Consider the following 19311-nt stretch of genomic DNA (forward strand, 5'->3'; position numbering starts at 1 on the left):
TAGCATACTACGGCCTCATTGGTCCCGCAAGAGCTATTGGTTAAGAGAATGTGGTGTAATTGCATCAGCCTCTCACATCAATCTAAATTGAGGGAATTCATGATTTAAATGTTAAAAATGCTAAGGAGTGTCTATGTGCGTAGAGATACTAGAGACTAATGTCTCTGAAACACTAGTTAGTATGACCTTTAAATGTTAAAAATGTTAGGAGTTTTATCATTGACATCATATGTAATTTTGTTTTTGGTTTGATATTTTCCTGGTACTAATAAAAAAAACTTAAATATAAAAAGGTTATAATAACAAGTGACCTAAGAATATTGTTTAAGAAATTTATTATGAGAAATTTTATCTTGAAAACATAAATCAAACATGTATATAAGTAATAATTACACAAGATTCTACTATTTCTTGATTCCCAACAAATTTAAGTCATATAAACTAGATTTGTTGCCACATTTCCTGTAAAAACCTACAAGTAAGTGGTTTGGTGGTGGAGTCATCCGAAGGTAGTGCCCCCGATCAATGAAGATTCACCTAGGTCGGAAAATGTGGTTGTGATTGAGGAGGAGCATGCCAGGGATGCCCTGGACACATTGAATTGATTAAAGATTGTTAGGACCATTGTTGTGGATGGTATGAAAAACGGTACTTTATATGACGACCTATATGTCTGTCTTCAGCGTGTTGCAAATGAAACAATGTCGACCACTCTGTATCAAGTCCAAGAAGGAAAGGAGGACTTTCCGATGATTTTTGTTGCATTTTGTTTTTAGTTTTGTTTCATATAAATGATGAATGTTGGTATGTTATTACATAAACAATTATTTTTCGGTTTAGAATGAATGAATGACTTAGATACTTGGTCAATTTAGAATGTTAATCTTATGGTATGAATGCTTGAACGAATGACTGTTTGTGTCTAATTTTATGAATGAGTGTATGAATGATGGAATGAACGAAGGAAAAAATTAACGTATGAAGGAATACATGAATGTTAATTTTATGGGACGAATGAGTATTTGTGCAAGTAGTGCCCAAAATTTACACATAAACTTGAGTTTATGCGTCTTTTCTCTCTTTTGTTTTTGGTTAAGTAGCCTAGTGGCTAGAGCTCACACAATTTAACTGTGAATAAGTTGAGTGTTTGGAGTTCGAACATCGGTCCCTACATATAAAAGGCAATATCCATACCAACTAAGCTATGCTCTCGGAGATTTTCTCTTGAACTCATTGCTAAAAGCCTAAAAGTGAAATAATTTAATTGTATTTTTTGTCAGTTTGAGGTGTATGTGAGAATCACTAGGTGTCTAGAGAGCAATTCCGAAGCAAAATTAATTGATGTTTAAGTTGGGTATAATTTGGCCTGGTCCAATTGAAGTCTGAGCCTGAGGATGAATCCTTCTAGATCTGACACAATGTCAACGAAATGAGCAAATGGTAGAAAAACGGCGCTGTCAGTTTCGGCTATGCTAAAAGCTCTTGCTTCGCTTCCTCATTCACTCTCTGCAACTAGGTATTTATTCATTAAAATGCAATCAACTAGTATATAATATTCAAGGTGTTTTGTTTATTCAACTCAATTACTTTAGTGTTGCGAGGAAAATGAGCACATCACCAACACCAATGTCATATCCCAAATTCATTTCAGTTGAAGGCGTCGATATACATTCCCGAACTAAACCTGATGGTAAGTAACACATTCCTCTCATACTTTTTTCGTGTTTATAATGAAGCATGGATACTTTTTGATGCGATAAAGAATTTTCTATGTCATTCAGATTTCTAAGAATTTTATCATTGCCGAATTTCTTCATTTTTTTTTTTTTATATTTAATTCAGGCTTGAGATTCAGCCTTGTCTCCTATAACATTTTGGCTCAGGTATGCTAATTTCTCAAATCTTGTTTTATGCTACGATTATCATTTACCAACTAAAATACTCCCTCCGGTACATCAACAAAACTTAATGTATTTTGTGTTTATTATGATTCAGATATATCAACTTTTGTTAACTCGTTTGTCTCTTATAAAAAAAAACAGTGGAGGGAGTAACCTACGAAGACATTTTTAGGAAGTGAGACTCACACGCATGCACACTAGTAATAGTTAATTATATATGTTAGTGTCGTGTTGGTGTCTGACATTGATACAAGTCAGAAACTTAATACACCTTCAATATGAAGTGTCAGTGCTATATTGGACAAAAGGTTTCAAATCTAGTATGTATATAGATACCGTTACCATGTATTTGCTATAACATTATTTTCTAATACTTTCCTATGTATTGTAGGTTTATGTGAAGAGCTCTTTTTTCCCATACTCACCTCCTTCGTCTCTCAAGTAACATACTTTTCATCTTAATTTTGAATTTGAATACTGATAGCGTAACAATTTTTTGCATATGTAGATTGAATTTTAACTGTAATAATTGATTTTGCTTTCTGTAGATGGAAATATCGTTCAAACTCGATTTTAGATGTTCTCAAGAACTTGGGAGCTGATTTTTTCTGCCTACAGGTTTTTTCTTTTATTTAATTTCAAACTTTTGCCTTGAGTTTTGATTATTTGAGTACTTTCTTTTGAATAATGTTCTTTGTTATGGTGATTTTTTTCAGGAAGTTGACGAGTTTGATAGCTTTTACAAAGGAAAGATGCAGGAGCTGGGATATTCTTCTATTTATATGAAGAGAAGTGGAGAGAAAAAGCGTGATGGGTGTGGCATATTTTACAAGCATGACCGGTATGTACAACATTTTTGCAAAACTCAACTAGCTAGCTTTTAGTTTTACATTGACATGTTTATGATGTACTAGTAGAGATTATGCCTATAGTTATTGGAGCTATAATTGGTGCTAGATAGGAGCCTACGATCAATGTTTTGAAAATGACGTGGACATCAGTGTTATGATATCTCCATTTGTGGTTCTATCGGTTATATTTTACTGGAATTTTTTCACTATATCAAGGATCACAATGCATCCGCGATTGTGATCTAAAACTATTGAGCAGTCCTTGTCTTACAAGTCGATTTTGATGAAGTTAAGTTATCCCTCAGATCCAAAATCTAAAATGGTATCTTAGTCTATCCTAGATTTATTATTCGGTCAAGTTCTCTGTTATTCCATCCGCATTTGTCCACACTTTAGATGTTCTGTCGTGGTCTTGAAGGGATGTGTTCAAATCTGTGTCATTCCACCCTCATTGATCCACGCTATGGATGTCCAATCTGAAGGGTAATATGTTAAGAGTGCCACACTGACTAAAGATACGATCTAATTAGTTCTTTTCTCGCTTGGACAATGATCACCTTACAAGTCGGTTTTGACTTTTGTGGGGTTGAAGCACACCTTAGCTTGGATATTGTACCGGAATATATGCTTTTTGAATTAGATTAACTACGATTACTTTGCTAATCCAAGGGCCCAATTATTGATTTTAAAAATTGAAATCCCTTTCTCTTGTGTCAGCATATTAGTAGAGTGTAAGTTTTAAGCTTGGAAGGATTTGAATATTACTCTTGTGATCATAGAAGCACTTATATGATATTGTTCCTTTGAAAAATTTGTTTAATAGATACACTGATTCATGAATAACAAAAACCCGGAAGTAATTATGGGGTAATTGAATTAAGCAATAATGATACTCTTGCTTGTTATCAGTTATTTGGTATTCCGGCAACTATGGTTCTCTTTATCCGTCCTCTCTCTTTGCCTTCTCATCTTTTTGAGGTTATTTGTGGTCTTTTTTTCGTTTGATACCTATAATCTTTATAAAATTTATCCATACCTTGTGCTGTTTAGTGCAGAGTTGCTCTTGGAGGAAAAAATTGAATACAATGATCTTGTAAAGACAATTCAAGATGAGAACTCTTCAAATGGTGATGAACAAAACAATGTCCAGACAACCCAGCCAGATAAACAAAAGGATGATGCGACCAAAGCTGGTAAATGCAAATTGAAATAAAATTATTCTGTGTCCGTCTGTCTCTCTGTATATGTGTATGTGTGTGTGTGTGTGTGTGTGTGTGTGTAATTCTATTCTTAATAAAAAGTATTTTCATATCTTGACTCTTGAGATTGTACTCTTGAGATTATACTTTCTGTTGCTTCATTGATGTTCCTGCATTGATTGTTTTAGAACAGAAAATGAGAATTTTCTGTTACTTGTACAGACTTCTGAGCATTTTGCTTCTTCATTAATTGGTTTTCTGATGCAGGACCTACATCGGGTACAGTAGATCGTGGAGATCCTAATGATCCTCATGTGAGACTAAAGCGTGATTGTGTTGGAATTCTGGCTGCATTTAAATTCAATGGTCCTTCTCAACAATTTCTTATTGTAGCCAACACACATATTTATTGGTAAGGAAGTGACTTTTGTGTGTATGTTTGTTTTTCTCATTTGTTGACTTTTAAATGAATTTTTGGCTAAATGTTGATTGAGTCATGTGAATACGTGTTTGTGTAACTTTAGTGGTAGAATTTATATAAATTACATACAAATTTATGTACCAGGGATCCTGAGTGGGCTGATGTCAAAATTGCACAAGTTAAATATCTTCTATCTCGCTTGTCACAATTTAAAACACTGGTATCAGATAGATACGAATGCAAGCCTGAAGTGATTGTGGCCGGTGACTTCAACTCTCAGCCAGGAGATCCGGTACGTTGCATTTCTAAAATCTTAAGTTTCCCATTTCTTATTTTGTCTAGATTCTCTTGTCTTGATGTTTGGTTCTAGATTAAGGTATTCCTATCTCCGAACTTAGTTTATTGCCCTGAAATCTTTCATGCTGCATGAACCTATTATCAACTAATGAGTTGATCCTCAATCTAAAAAAGGTTGAAGATTAGCGCGTACATAGTGGCTGGGAAAGGGAAAATACATAGTGGCCACAAATCTCATAATTGAATGTTGTACACTTTAACCCCTTTCTTGTAAAAATGGCGGACATGCCTATATAGTATGCTTATTTTAATTGATAGCCAAACTGAACCAAGAATCGTTAGTTTAAATTATTTGAAATCACCATGTACTCTAATAAATCTTTCTACCATCGGCTAAACCAATTTAACCCATCAATAGACATTGTAGAGTATAACATAGAGCAGCTTTTGTAGATTTGTAATTAGAACAAGAATAAATAATACAATATTATGAGGAATATGCATTACACTTGCTCTTTTGTTGTTTAAATTGGTTCATTAATATTGCTGAGTCATACTTATTTCATACAATGTTTTACTAATCTGCTCGATCTCATGTTTTACAGGTTTATCGGTATCTCATATCAGGCAACCCTTCATCAGAACTGATTACTGATTGTATAGAGGAACATCCAATTCCTCTAAGTAGTGTCTATGCTTCTACAAGAGGAGAACCGCCATTTACAAACTACACACCTGGCTTCACCGGAACGCTTGATTATATATTATTTTGCCCCTCTGACCACATGAAACCAATTAGCTATCTCGAGCTTCCAGATTCTGAAGCAGCTGATATTGTTGGTGGACTTCCAAACTTGAGTCATCCAAGTGATCATTTACCAATTGGTGCTGAATTTGAAATCATCAAGGAATAAATATTGCATCGCAAGTGCTATTTGAGCTCAGTTTTTCATGAAACCCTTCGTCAATCTTGAAATAAGATGCACAGGAGCAAGAATATGGGATCAAGTGCACTATGAGTATTATCATGTTCATGATATTGACGAGTAGAAGGCAAAATGTCACCAAAAAGCAAATGGTGTAGGTTATTTTGTTCCTTGTTGAAAATTTCTTAGGATTCATTTCTTAGTTCTTACCTCTGATAAATTTGCAGCTGAATCTTTTTGAAGAATGAAAATGGTTATATTGTCAAATTTGACAGTTTAAAATTTTTGTTATCCTCTGATTCATGTAACTTATATCTCATTGATTTTAGACTATAAACTCTGCTGTGTATTATTTTGGGAGCAAACACATTATTGGATTCAATAAATGCTCTTTCTAATTTCAAAGGAAAATAGAGAAAATAAAATATTCCAAGTTATTAATTGCGCTTATCAGACATGTTCTACCAGGTCGTTATCATGCTTACGAGTCTACGGTAAATAAATCCTCTTTGTTATTAGTAATATTTTGATGTTATGTGGTCCTTGCTGGTAAACTTACCTGCTCAGCCAGAGATTGATGATATTAGTAATATTTTAAGATAACGACTAGCTGTTTAACAGCATCCATCTGATTCAGAAAATCAATGTTCATTGCTAATTCTTGTCAGATTATATGTATCTTTATCCTCTATGCTATATTATATGTATCTTTATTCTCTATGCTATCAAATTCCAAGTACTACTTTATTACATTGTAGAATTGTAAATAACATAATCCAGTCTGGAATTGCTATTCTGTGTAGTGTTAGTGCAAAACTGATTTCGTGTATGTTTAGATTGGCGGTGGGTTTGGCAAAATCACAGGGACACCGTGATTTTGTTGAAGCTTCAAATCGTAGCTCTTGTCAAAATCATAGTGGTTCATTGTGATTCGGACGATTTCGCTGCAATCCAAACATGAACTTCTAGTGTGTTTAGATTAACGTCGGGAGAGAGCAAATGCCTGCTAGTCCACAACAACAATTTATTGCGTTGGCGCAAAACGTGCTTTAGAACACGCGCCTACAGTAAACCAAATAGACTAGAAATATTTACATGTTTTACTAGTATCTGACTGTGATCGCAGTTGCTGTTCTATAGCTTATTTTGCACTGCATTATCTCAAAGTTGGACGGCTCTCGTCAATATCTATTTAAATCATTCTTAGGTCCTGTTACTATCATATCATTTCATTACATTGAAGTGGGGACCCTTGCAAATTCAGGTACTGTTATTGGAGCCTTTTGTTTCAAGTTTGGGACCACGAAAAACTGCAAGTTGCATGTTGCAACGGGCCAGTTACTGTACTATGTATATTTTATATTTGGTTTACGTGATAACGTTAACACTTAAAACTAGTAAGTCTCCGAAGAAGTGTGTAGACAGTGTTGGAATTCTCTAGACATATCTTACAAAACCCATCTTATGAATAAATGCGCTCAAGAACAAAATTCTCTAGACAATGTTTGGATCTTAAAATGGTATTTGATATTGAAACGTTAAGCTATCATATTGCTTTAAAAGGCATTACGTAAAGGCTTAGAGTAACACCTAAATCGATCCTTCCTTTTGTCATTGTATTACGTAAAGGTTTAGGAGTATTATGGTTTTGATTTTGAAGTATAAACACGTTAATGTAACATCAAATGAGCTTTATATATCTTTTATACACTAAAATTATTGTAATACAGTGAAAAAATAGAGAGGATAAAGGTAAGATCCTTGCATATTAATTAGTCCTTAGATAGAAGGTGAGTATTATTTTTCCCTCATACCCTGGGAAAGGTTTAAGGGTTACAGGTACCATGACCTTATTCCAAGGGCCGTTATCAGAAACCTTAAATGAGGTGCCTTGTGAGGACCATCAAATATTTGACATTTCAACTAATTTTTTTTTTATGAAGTAGAATCAATAGTGGTGCTTGAATTAAATTCTTTGTGTGGCCATAATAAATGTTCAATAAATAATGAAATTGGTAAATTTGAGGATAAATTTTTTGAAGGAAAAGTTACATTTTTTTTTTGTCTTTAACCGTTATATTGTGTATCTTTTAATCTTTCTCCTTAATTTGGCAGTTTCATTAGTTTCAATTTTATTTTTTTTCAGTTTCATTCTCATGTAAGTAAGTTATGTAAAGAACCTCCCATGTCTTTGAAAGCTATGCACCTTAACGTATGTTTAGATTAACGGTGAGTTTAGCAAAATCACGATGGCATTGTGATTTTGTGAAGCTCGAAAGTGTAATTTTTTCGAAAATTAAAGTGGTTTACAGTGATTATGCCTATTTCACCAACAAATCAATCATGGTGACTGTAGACAATTGATAACAACTCATCCAAGAATAGGCTGTTTGACACATATGTTGATTTAAGTTGCGAGTTTTTTCATCTCAAAAATTCCATTTTGACAAAGAAATGGAATAAGTGTGGGCTACAATCTCACATTGAACATGACAATAACTTCAGTTGAAACCAATATCTAAAAATCTAACCATAGAGACATTTAGGTTTTGCTCAATTAGTTCAACATAATTGAATCGTATGATAAATAAGTAAATAAAATTATTAAAAAGTAAAAAATGCAAACAATAAAAAAAAAAAAAAAAATCTGTTGAAACGACTATAGTTAAACCGTGGTTCAACTAGTTCAAAAAAACCAAACTATAATATTACCAAATTAAACCAACCGACGAACTAACCATTTTTATACGTTCTTAAAACATTAGTTTGAATGAGCTAATATTTTATTTTGACTCTGAGAATATGTGAATGCGTTTATGCATGTTCTGGAACACATTTCTCAATCATAATAGATTGTCTTTGAGCATCAGAAAGAGAAGCTTTAGTAATGGGATTTATGAAAATATACCAATTTAGATGTCCAAGTTTTCATAGTGGTAGAACATATAAAATGGAAATTTCCCTTTGTACACATTGTTGAACACCTCAATTTATTGAGTTGTGCAATTTGCTAAACACAAACAGCCACAATATTGAGGTGAACCAGCTTTTGGCAACAAAATAAAAAAGTTATCAATGTATATAATATAGCACCAAAATATTACTAATATTTTGTTTAAATATTACATTCATTACTTCATTACATAAATATGTAATTTTACTTCAAAAGTAGGGAACATTTAAGCAAATCTGTGCTAATTAATTACTACAAAAGTTCACCTCAAATTTGATACTAATATATATGAACATTATAGCTATAACATACAATATGATATATACTTTTGGACTAATACTAGACATTATAATCATGCATGATATTGCTCCTATTATTTAATTTGGAATAACTGGAACAGAGAAATATGGTTCTGCCATTGGTGCATCAATTCCCATCATCCTTGATTCACTAGCAACATCTCCAAGGAAACCATTGTAAAATTCTTTAACCTTAATTACTATGTAAAGAAAAGATGTTGCAATGTAAGAGAATCCCAACCTGTGAAGCTTTTGTGCTTGAGCTAGATTTGTGCTACGTTTTGTACCCTTTTCAAGCGATGATCCCTTATTTTTGTGTTCTTTGAAGTTGCTTTCTTCAGGGTAGATGATGCTATTCTTCTCTATTCGACGGTAACCATAGCTTTTGCGACGAGATGGTGTTGGTTTGCTTCCTCTTTCACCATAAGAGGCTGCACAATGCATTAGTGTTTGGCATTTGACATCACTAACAAGTTGTGAAGCCATGTTGTTTGGTTGTTAGTGCTTAGAAGGAGAGAGGGAGTGTGTGATATGTGGAGAATAAGGTGTGCCCTCTCTTACTCACTCTTTGTCTCTTAAATTCTACTTGATTTTTGCAACTATTGGTGGCTTTATATAGAGAATGCCAATATAGAGGGAAAGGATCTAGAGTTGCACTTTCATATTGATGTAAATTTGGACGGTTGGATCAAGATCGGATAAATCATGATCATATTTTTTTGTTTTAAAATTATCTTGCAAAGTGTTGGGAAATGTGAAATTAAGAGAAAATTTTAGGATAACTCGGAGTATACTAAAAAAAAAGAGAACTCACAAATTTAATGGAGTTCGGCCCTCAATACCTACATCAACAATCTCACAACAAAATATTGTATTGTTTTAAACTCTCTTAAAGATACACAACTACACAAGTCGCTAATAACTTTCAAAATTCAGTTATTGTGGTGAATTTAAAATTCAAACTAACTATTCATATTTATAAAAGTCTAAACTTTATTTTTCTATACAATAAACTCGATGTGAGTTTTGAATGAGTAACTCACTTTGGCTAATATATTGATCCCAATACATGTGATATTTCTACTATTTCTATCAAATGTGAGATTTCTAACTCACATTTTTTTTTTTTTTTTTTTTTTTTGAGCAAAGGCAAAATTAATGCATTTCATTCAAGAACAAAGAGTACAAAGTTGAAGGTACACTATAAAAAAGATGGGGGCTAGGATGAGATAAGGAAGCTCTAGCTATACTATGAGCAACCCTATTAGCTTGCCTCCGAATATATGACACTTTAAAGTCGGTATTTGTAAACAAGAGACCTCTACATTGAGAAATAATGTCTCCAACTTCATTGAGGTGAGTGGAGGTAGTGTGAATGGCATCAGCAAGGGCCATACAATCTGTTTCAAAGCGGACAGTTTGAAATCCCAAAGAGAATGCCAATTTTATCGCCTCCGACAATGCAGTAGCTTCAGCTTCAAAAACAGTCATCGAGGATGGAAAAAATGCAGATTTTGCCATTAAGAGTTGCCCCTCCGAATTTCGAAAACAGATTCCATATCCAACAATTGTATTATGGTGGAAAATTGCTGCGTCAACGTTGCATTTTATCACACCGGGAGGCGGTTTAACCCAAGAGATGATGTGGTTCGAATTTTGTACCTGTGGTTTAGCTCTTTGCATACAAGTCCATTCGTGGAGTGTATCCTTTGCTCGAGTAATAATAACTGTGGCTGGTGTATTGGAAGACTCCCAAAGTTTTGTGTTTCGACTCTTCCAAAGACTCCAGAGTAGCATAACGGCAAGTAGTTGTTGATGATTTGATAACCTGTCCAGAAAATCGAATAAAAAAGTGGTAAAATTGATTTCTAACTCACATTTGACACATCAATACATAGTCAGAATATATATTTTTTTAAAAACTCGGTATTCGGTTCAAGAACTGACTAATCCAAGGGGACAAATCCCACCACCTACTTGTGGGGCCCTGTTTAAAGCCAGAGCAAAGCTCCGTATGGACTTAGCCCAAAAAAATTGACACCAGAGGGGATCAAACTTGAGATGAGCACACTCCAAAATTCTAAGTTAACCACTAAGCCAACCCCAAATAGGTTTATAGTTAGAAATTTAGAATATGAATCATTTGATTGAGATTTGATGATTGTGCTTGCTTAGCGACACAATAATGTTATAGTAAATTCCCACAATGTGATTAAGATTGGATGATCTATTTTTTATTTTTTTTTACAAAAGATTGGATGTTCCATGATGATCTAATTTCGTGTTTTAGATTCATTCTGCAATATTGAATCAAGTATGTACCGTTCGATTGAGATCGAATGGCTGAAATTGGCAGAATTGTGTGAATACTCTAACAACAAGGAATCAATGAGTCTAGAAAGGACGGAATTTTGATCTAGCAAGAGTTAATGCTATTGGTTACTACCATGGCTGCAAAATATCATGAATATGAAAATGGGGTCCCCTAAATTAAGAATGAGTACTGGGCACGTGAAGGGTAGGACCTATTAGGACATGCAGGGTAGCATTGTCATTTTCATTTTAATTTCAGTGACATGCAAGTTGGTAATTGCATGGTAAGGAAGCATAATAGCTCGCAACTTGCTTGTGGAAGGTTTCTTTCTGAAATTGAACTTTCAATAGTAGGATTGGAAATTAAGTGGTTCAATTTTATTTGCGGTACGTTTCTCTAAATCTGAATCACAAATTTTCTTTCATATGATATATATTTTTTTTGAAGGAAAAATATATATCAATATATGATAAGAGCAATGGTATATGGCACCAAAGAATTTGTCTACAAATTGATATGGACCTTTTAAAAAATGGTTCAAAGATAGTAGCTGGTAAATTTATCAACATTTTGCTTAATGTTATTAAGAAAACCTACATCATTGCAACTAATAACCACACAAATGAAATTTGATGTAGCATATTAGTTTATGAGGTGTGTCATTGTATCATGATCATATTAGAGGCACTGGTGGATTTAGGACCGTGATTTAGGTGGTTCAAACTTTTGAGTTCTTGAACTTTTTAAGCCAGTGGTGAAAACAAATTCACGGGGTTCAAAATGTAAAATAAGGTATATTTGCATTTTGTCTAAGGCTGTGTTTGGTAACACAAAAAAGCTAGCTTATAGTTTGTTGGATTAGCTTATAAGCTCGTTAGATGAAAATATGACGTGTTTAGTAACAAGCTTTTTTCATGAGCTTATAGCATTTTTTGAAAAGCTATTTCAAGTAGCTTTTTAGCTTATAGCTGGTAGCTTTTTATATTTTCTTCCAACTTTAACCCTATTAATTTAAATTAATTTTTTTTTAATTAAACAACTACGCATGTTCATCTTTATAACCGCTCCATTTTATATATATATATATATATGTATTTTTTTTAAGGAAATGCTTTATATTTTGCTATAACTAACCTGCCGTACACCACACAAAAAATAACTAGTCTTTTGTATGTTGTAAAAAGGATGTATGATGTTTGTTTTCAAGTTTGGGGTATTTTGTAACACTCTGTTTTTCCAACTTGATTTTTTTTTTTTTTTTTTTTTTTATAGCATAAATCAGAGTAAAACACCTTAAACGGAATGCTACACTTCTTTCAAACATAAATATAGCAATTTTACTATTATTTCAATCATTTCATAATATCAAAATTAAATCTCAATGCAGCGGAAAATATCTTAATAAAACATCATGTTGGCACGACGGCCTCAACTTAAACAACTTAATAAAAATCCAGTCTAAACAGTCTAAGACTCATGTGTACCACAACTAACAGCAACTACTCTGCATCACCTGCAAGTTACCCATACGAAGGGCAACATTTCCAAGCAGAAGGGGTGAGATTCACAAACAATAATAATAGATATATAAATCATCAACCGTATTTAACAACTTAAACTTCACCAATTTATAATAATAATTCTTCGTATAGTACTTCATTAAATCATCAATCAACTTCTAGTCAACATTAATATCATATTCATCACATCATGTACATTCATCATATAACCACATAATCATCACCTCATAATAACATAGTTAACACAACATAATCATCATCTTATAATAATGTAAACAGCAACAAATCATCATAATAATATTCTTACTTCTTTAACTTTAGTAACACTTACTAATTCAACCAACAACGACGACAACGACAAGATTCTACAACAACGACAACAACTCCCCCAACAACAACAACAACAACAGCTTAATCAACAACGTGAGAGTACACCACCTCTCATAACACAACAACGTAAGAGTACACCACCTCTTATAAAACAACAACAAAGTAAGAGTACACCACCTCTTACACAACACCTGACATAATCATTCACCAACAACAGCTACAACTACGACTTCAACAACAACACGGACGATGATGACAACATCGGCAATTTGCATAACATACTTATGACTTATTCGACAACGTACAACTCAACAACGCTTACAACTTAGTCCAACATTTACATCTTAGTTAAGATTCAACAGCATCATAGGTAGCACATAGACATCTCAAGATATAACAATATCAAATGATAATCAACACAACTTAAACATCATATATAACTCCACATAATGCATTTGCAAATATACCACATCATTAACAACATCATTAATCATCTTAATTTCATCAATAATAGATATATAATTCATCAATTAAATCTAACACCCTAAACATCAACAATGCTTCAATATACATATATATTTCATAATTAACAACATCATCAACACTGACAATTTCAACCAACAACAACGACTCATGCAACTACTCAACGACTCCACTAAGACTCCTCAACAATGCGCATGCATGTGGTACCATATTCAGTGTCGTAGCCCTCACCGCTGTAGAATGGTTAAAGCATTCATTTTCAGGACATAAGTCCTCACCACTAAACACCACTTTGAGCAACTAGTGCTCCACCAATTTGAACGACAAGGCGTTCCAGAGCCGAAGCTCTCCCACTTTTATGATTATGCAATGGACTCCACTTGTGTATATATTCATACAACTCAACAATGCATATATATGATATGACTTTCAACTCCACAATTCAACAACATGTATGATTTAATTAAATGTAAACATACATCACAGTCATCAACAAATCATTATAGTCAATCCAACAATTTCAGAAAATATACAATTGATCACGATCATGCTCACACAATCAAGTTCATTCATTTCTACCCCAAAGGCCAACTCATGAACTCATTAGCCCCTTTATACAAGGTTATTTCTTACCTAAAAACATCTCTAGATGGTTAGGATAAAGTCCCTACACTTAGGAAGAAGTTTGGAAGCAATTGGAGCGAAGAAAAATGCATTTTAAAAGTTCCTGACCAGGCAAGATCGTAGCCCGATTTTTCCCCATCGTAGTACGATTCTTTTCGTGTTGAAACACCCCAAAACCTGGTCAAAATCGTAGCCCGATTTCTGCCCGACAGACAACATCAGATTTTCTAATCTTCACGTTTTCACGCGTAAAATCCAAACCGTTAACCCATTTTCGATGCCCTTTTCGCCTACACGCTCCTGACACTTAGCTCTATCATAATCTATAGAAAAATTCAAGTTTCAACCACCCAAAAATCGATTTCCAGAACCTCATATAATTACTTATTTGCAAAACGTTTAGACGCCGATTTTTCAAACGAAAAATCCAAATTTCCATAAACCCAAACCCCAATACTGATTGGAAACTTAGTCTATGATTAACCTATAATCAGAACACCATCTGTACACAAATTCTATGAATTTTCTAATTAATTAACAACTAGTTACAATTCTCAAAACCTAATTCCCAATTATCCAACCTAAGAACAACAACATGTTAAATCACAAATTCAGAATTTATACACTATGATTACTGAATGTTAGTCTCACCCTTACCTTAATTCAGATGAACGAAGCTCTACGATCTCTCCGGTTCTTCACTTGGCTCTTCTCCTAGCTTTCTCTTGGTTTTTCTCCCAAAGGCTTGTTTTCTCCCCTTTTCTCCAAAACATTTTGTTTCACGTGAAAACTATTCTGACTTAGGTTTTCTCCTATTTATTCCCTCAGTCCTCTTTATCTTATTTCCACTTATTCCACTAAACTCTCTAAATTCTCAAAACAGCCCCCACAACTTAATCTTATTTTATTTTCAAATCTTATTCTATTAAATAATAAAATAACACTACTTAATAAAATAACGACACACCACATAATCTTTTAAATCACATAATCACTAAAAATAGACTCTTAAACTTAATAAAATAATGTAATAAATAAATAGGGCGTTACATATTTTGCACATAAGTGTAAAATTTCAGTGGGGTATTTGCAAAATGTCATGTTGACTAACAGAAAAATTTAGCGGAAGGGGTAAATTGATTTACATTGTGCAATTTCAGAGGGTAATCGAAGTTTTGTTAATTTTAAAAGGATAATTGACGAAACTTACAATTTTAATTTTAAGAGATAATTGCCTATTTACTCATAACAAAATCCAATTTAATTTGGCATCGTTAGTTACTAATCATTTTCTGTTCTTGAGCCTAATGAAGTAAATTGGAACGACCGTTGATAGTGCTATATATTGGCATGCGTAAAGCTAAAAAGTATGTGTAAAGAAAGAAAGAAAGTGGAACCGTTGATGAAAAAGTGTTCCTTCCTTAGCTTGACAAGATGCTACTAATGGCTAATGCTTTGAACTTGGACACCCACTAGGAGTAGGTGGTGCATTATGGAATCTTTGTTCCCCAAACACATGGGAAACGTTGAAGCCAACATAAACATATAGTCCGTGTCATGAATCAACGTTGGCTCAAAAGTGAGAGAATTGCTTTTTTAACATCATTGTTTTCTAGAAACACATTAAAATTACCAAAAACACTTTAGCCGTAGAAAACCGGCGGTAGTTAGGTTTTTGGTCATTTCCATGTGTTTTTAGAAAACAATGGATGTCAAAAAAGCAAGCTTCCAAAATGATATATTTTGGTTTTAATTAGATGTTTTGGGTTTGAATCCAATCTTGTAATACACCATGTTAAATTTCTAAAGAAATAATTTTACCACCTATTATTGTCCTATCAACTAGAGTATTAATCTATATAGTTGCGTGCAGATGATATCGAATTAAAAAAAAAAAAATCACATGCATTTCACTAAATAATTTTTTTTTATTGTTGTGACAATTAAGACCAATAGAAGTGAAAGTGATGGTTGATCACAAGGCAAACCTAAGAGCCAAATGACCCAAGCTAGGACTTAAAGACCTCAAAATTGTAAGTAAAAAAGGGCCTAAATATCATTTTGGTTACAAATATATAATACGATAAATTAGTTATAGATCTTCGGTTAACTTAGTTGATCAAGATAGGAGCCACATATCCTCCCTAGCCAAAGTTCAAAACTTTGACTCAACAAAATTTGATATTAACATTGTTTTAACCCATGTAATATAGATCATTTCTGGTTTTTCTCCTGTAAATTTTTTTTTTTGAATTTCATCTTTGTAATTTGAAGATTTTTTGATTTTAGACCTTCATGGAAAATTTCACCCCCTGTATTTTGAGCAAATTTAGATTTACCCCCTTGTAATTTGAGAAAATTTCGATTTACCCCCTGCCATATCTTCGATTTTGTACGGTAAAAATTCATGAAGGTCCAAACCAAAAAACTTCAAATTACAAGGACGAAATCCAAAAAAAAAATATTTTACAAGAAGTAAAAAAGGAAATGACCTATATTACAGAGAGTAAAACACTATTAACCATTCTTTATTTTATTTTTACAAGTCTTATGTACTTTTATTTATATTAAAAAGTCACACTATAAAAATTTACTTTTGATTTCTAAATATGTTGGACTAGCACTGCTAGTGCACGAGACATGATCAATGAACGATTTCTAGTTTTCTTTGTATGAGTGTGTATATGCAAAATGACAAATGGATGAACAAAATTCACATGGCAATGAGAGGAATCATGAGGTCATAGTGGTGAGGCTATATGATTTATAAGAATTGATTTTTAATTTTATTTTGTGTAATTTATTTTTAAAGGTCTCACAATAAAATTTATTTGTGGTTCTACCCGGTTCGATAGATTAACCTTTGTAGTTGCATACAAAAGATACCTGATTCACACCAAAAAAGGTCACACTAAGTTTTTTTATTTTAGGTGTCTAAACATATTGAACACGTACTGCATAAGTGCATAGTATGATTGATGGTAGCAAGAGTTTCTTGTTTGCTTGATCCACTTTACTGCATAACATTGATTATTTGGATTCCAAAATTCCTTTGCCTACCAAACTTGACCAAAGATTTAGTTTTCTTGTATGTTATGATTCGAATCTTTGGAAGTGAATTAGTGGAAATAAGCACCAGCTTTCGAACAAAAGAGTGCTGTCATGAGATCAGCTTTTAATCATGAGACCTGACATCATTACTCTTCATAAAGTGTAAACAGAAAATATCTCAAGCAATGGTGTAAGTTTTCATCATCATGCACTAAAAACACATTATATAAGCATATGCTCATGAACATTTTAAACATAAGCCTCAAGACAAACACAATCTTCCTTTGAAAAATGTCACATATTCTCAATGATATTGCATCCCAAGAATATGAAAAATTTGAAGTAAAGTTCATTAAGAAAAGTGTTGTAAAAGCTCTCAATCATTTTCCAAAGCCATTTTCAGTGATTAATCTCTCAAATCTTGATCTACTTTCTGGTCGTTTTCCAGTTACATACTTGTATTTCTACAAAAAACCAAAACTAGGTAACTTCAAATCTTTTGTTAACAATCTTAAAACTTCTCTAGCACAAATACTTAATCATTACTATCCCTTTGCTGGCCACATTGTTCAAAATCATAAAACCGACGAACCTCAAATCATTTGTGACAACAATGGTTCATTAGTCATTGAAGCTCAAGTAAATGTTCCACTAAGAAATTTAGATTTTTATAATCTCAATGAAACTCTTGAAGAAAAGATAGTCTCAATTGAACTAGATTTCCCTTTACAAATTCAGGTAACAGAATTTACTTGTGGTGGAATTTCAATAGCATTTACTTTTGATCATGCATTAGGTGATGCAACTTCATTTGGTAAATTCATTTCATCTTGGTGTGAAATAGCGCAAAATAAACCGTTATCATGCATACCGAACCATAAAAGAAACCTTTGCGCGCGTTCGCCCCTCATATACCAACCTTATTTGGATCAAATTTTTATCAAATGCACCATGGAAGAGATACAAAATATGAAAATGAGTAAAAATATTTCACTTAAACGTCTTTATCATATCGATGCTTCGAGTATTAATATGCTGCAGAGGCTTGCTTCTGTTAATGGTATCAAGAGAACAAAGATTGAAGCTTTCTCTGCCTATGTATGGAAGAAAATGATAAACACAGTTGATCAAAAACTTTATAAAAAATGCAAGATGGGTTGGTTAGTAGATGGAAGAGAAAGAATGAGTGTAAGCAAAAATTCAATGTCGAATTACATCGGTAATGTATTGTCTTTGGCTTTCGGTGAGGCAAGGATTCAAGAATTGAAGGAAGGTTCATTATCAGACATTGGTGAAATAGTTCATGATGCAATTTCAAAGGTTAGTAATGAGGAACATTATTTGGATTTGATTGATTGGATTGAGTTTCATAGGCCAGGTTTGATGCTTGCAAAGGCGGTGTTAGGACAGGATGATGGACCTGTCTTGGTGGTTTCTTCAGGACAAAGGTTTCCTGTTAGTGAAGTTGATTTGGGATTTGGAAGTCCATTGTTAGGGACAGTGTATACCTCAATTGAAAGGGTTGGTGTTGGTTATATGAATCAAAGGCAAAGTGGCAAGGGTGATGGTTCATGGACTGTTTCAGCTATATTGTGGCCTGAATTAGTAGATGCTTTGAAGGATGATCCAATTTTTCAGCCCATGACTGCTTCTTATCTACAGCTTTAGTACAATGCATATGTAGCATCAACACTTCGAATTGAAGGTGTGTCCGATACATGTGTTTACATTCAATTATTACGTATTCTCAAGTTATTGCAAGTGTTGTTATTAACGTGTCAGTGTCGTGTTCTATACTTGTGGCTGTATCAGTGGTTCGTAGCAGTGCAATGTCATTTATGTATCTTTTGTTGGTAGTAGTAGTATATTAGTTATGGTGAACCTGAATCCTTAAAATTGTATTTATGTTTATTTTGACGGAGACATGTCCATAATTATTAGATATAAAAGTTAGTTATAGTATTTAGTTAAATCAATAAATTGAACAACATCTTATATGTTAACATTTGCATCAATACATTAGTTAAAAAATAAGGTCAAAGTAAGTTTTGTGAATAATGTACATTGTCAGAGAATCTTCATGATACATTCCGATGAATGGATTCGCGTGCAGAAGCAGAATAACTCATGTCTTGATCTCCT

At 33.2% G+C, this 19311-nt stretch overlaps 4 protein-coding genes across 4 annotated transcripts; 2 read left to right on the plus strand and 2 right to left on the minus strand.

Annotated features, from left to right (window-relative positions):
- The first annotated feature begins 1319 nt into the window (after positions 1 to 1319).
- LOC11416580 (carbon catabolite repressor protein 4 homolog 4) lies at positions 1320 to 5993 on the plus strand. Its single transcript, XM_003612498.4, has 10 exons — positions 1320 to 1516; positions 1593 to 1690; positions 1843 to 1883; positions 2293 to 2342; positions 2450 to 2519; positions 2618 to 2742; positions 3803 to 3945; positions 4219 to 4363; positions 4517 to 4664; positions 5275 to 5993. The coding sequence occupies exons 1-10, from the start codon at positions 1470 to 1472 to the stop codon at positions 5581 to 5583; spliced, it is 1176 nt and encodes a 391-aa protein (XP_003612546.1). The 5' UTR covers positions 1320 to 1469; the 3' UTR covers positions 5584 to 5993.
- Positions 5994 to 8812: 2819 nt separating this feature from the next.
- On the minus strand, positions 8813 to 9447 carry LOC11426319 (uncharacterized). Its single transcript, XM_003612500.3, has one exon. It carries the CDS (start codon positions 9331 to 9333, stop codon positions 8926 to 8928), a length of 408 nt encoding a protein of 135 aa, XP_003612548.1. The 5' UTR covers positions 9334 to 9447; the 3' UTR covers positions 8813 to 8925.
- A 555-nt stretch (positions 9448 to 10002) lies between these two features.
- On the minus strand, positions 10003 to 10644 carry LOC112422021 (uncharacterized). Its single transcript, XM_024784721.1, has one exon. It carries the CDS (start codon positions 10642 to 10644, stop codon positions 10003 to 10005), a length of 642 nt encoding a protein of 213 aa, XP_024640489.1.
- A 6717-nt stretch (positions 10645 to 17361) lies between these two features.
- Positions 17362 to 19101, plus strand: LOC11407895 (coniferyl alcohol acyltransferase). The gene has a single exon (XM_003612502.4). It carries the CDS (start codon positions 17461 to 17463, stop codon positions 18835 to 18837), a length of 1377 nt encoding a protein of 458 aa, XP_003612550.1. The 5' UTR covers positions 17362 to 17460; the 3' UTR covers positions 18838 to 19101.
- The last annotated feature ends 210 nt before the right edge of the window (positions 19102 to 19311 follow it).

This window comes from Medicago truncatula, chromosome 5 (genome assembly GCF_003473485.1).
Source record: "Medicago truncatula cultivar Jemalong A17 chromosome 5, MtrunA17r5.0-ANR, whole genome shotgun sequence".
Lineage (NCBI taxonomy): Eukaryota > Viridiplantae > Streptophyta > Magnoliopsida > Fabales > Fabaceae > Medicago > Medicago truncatula.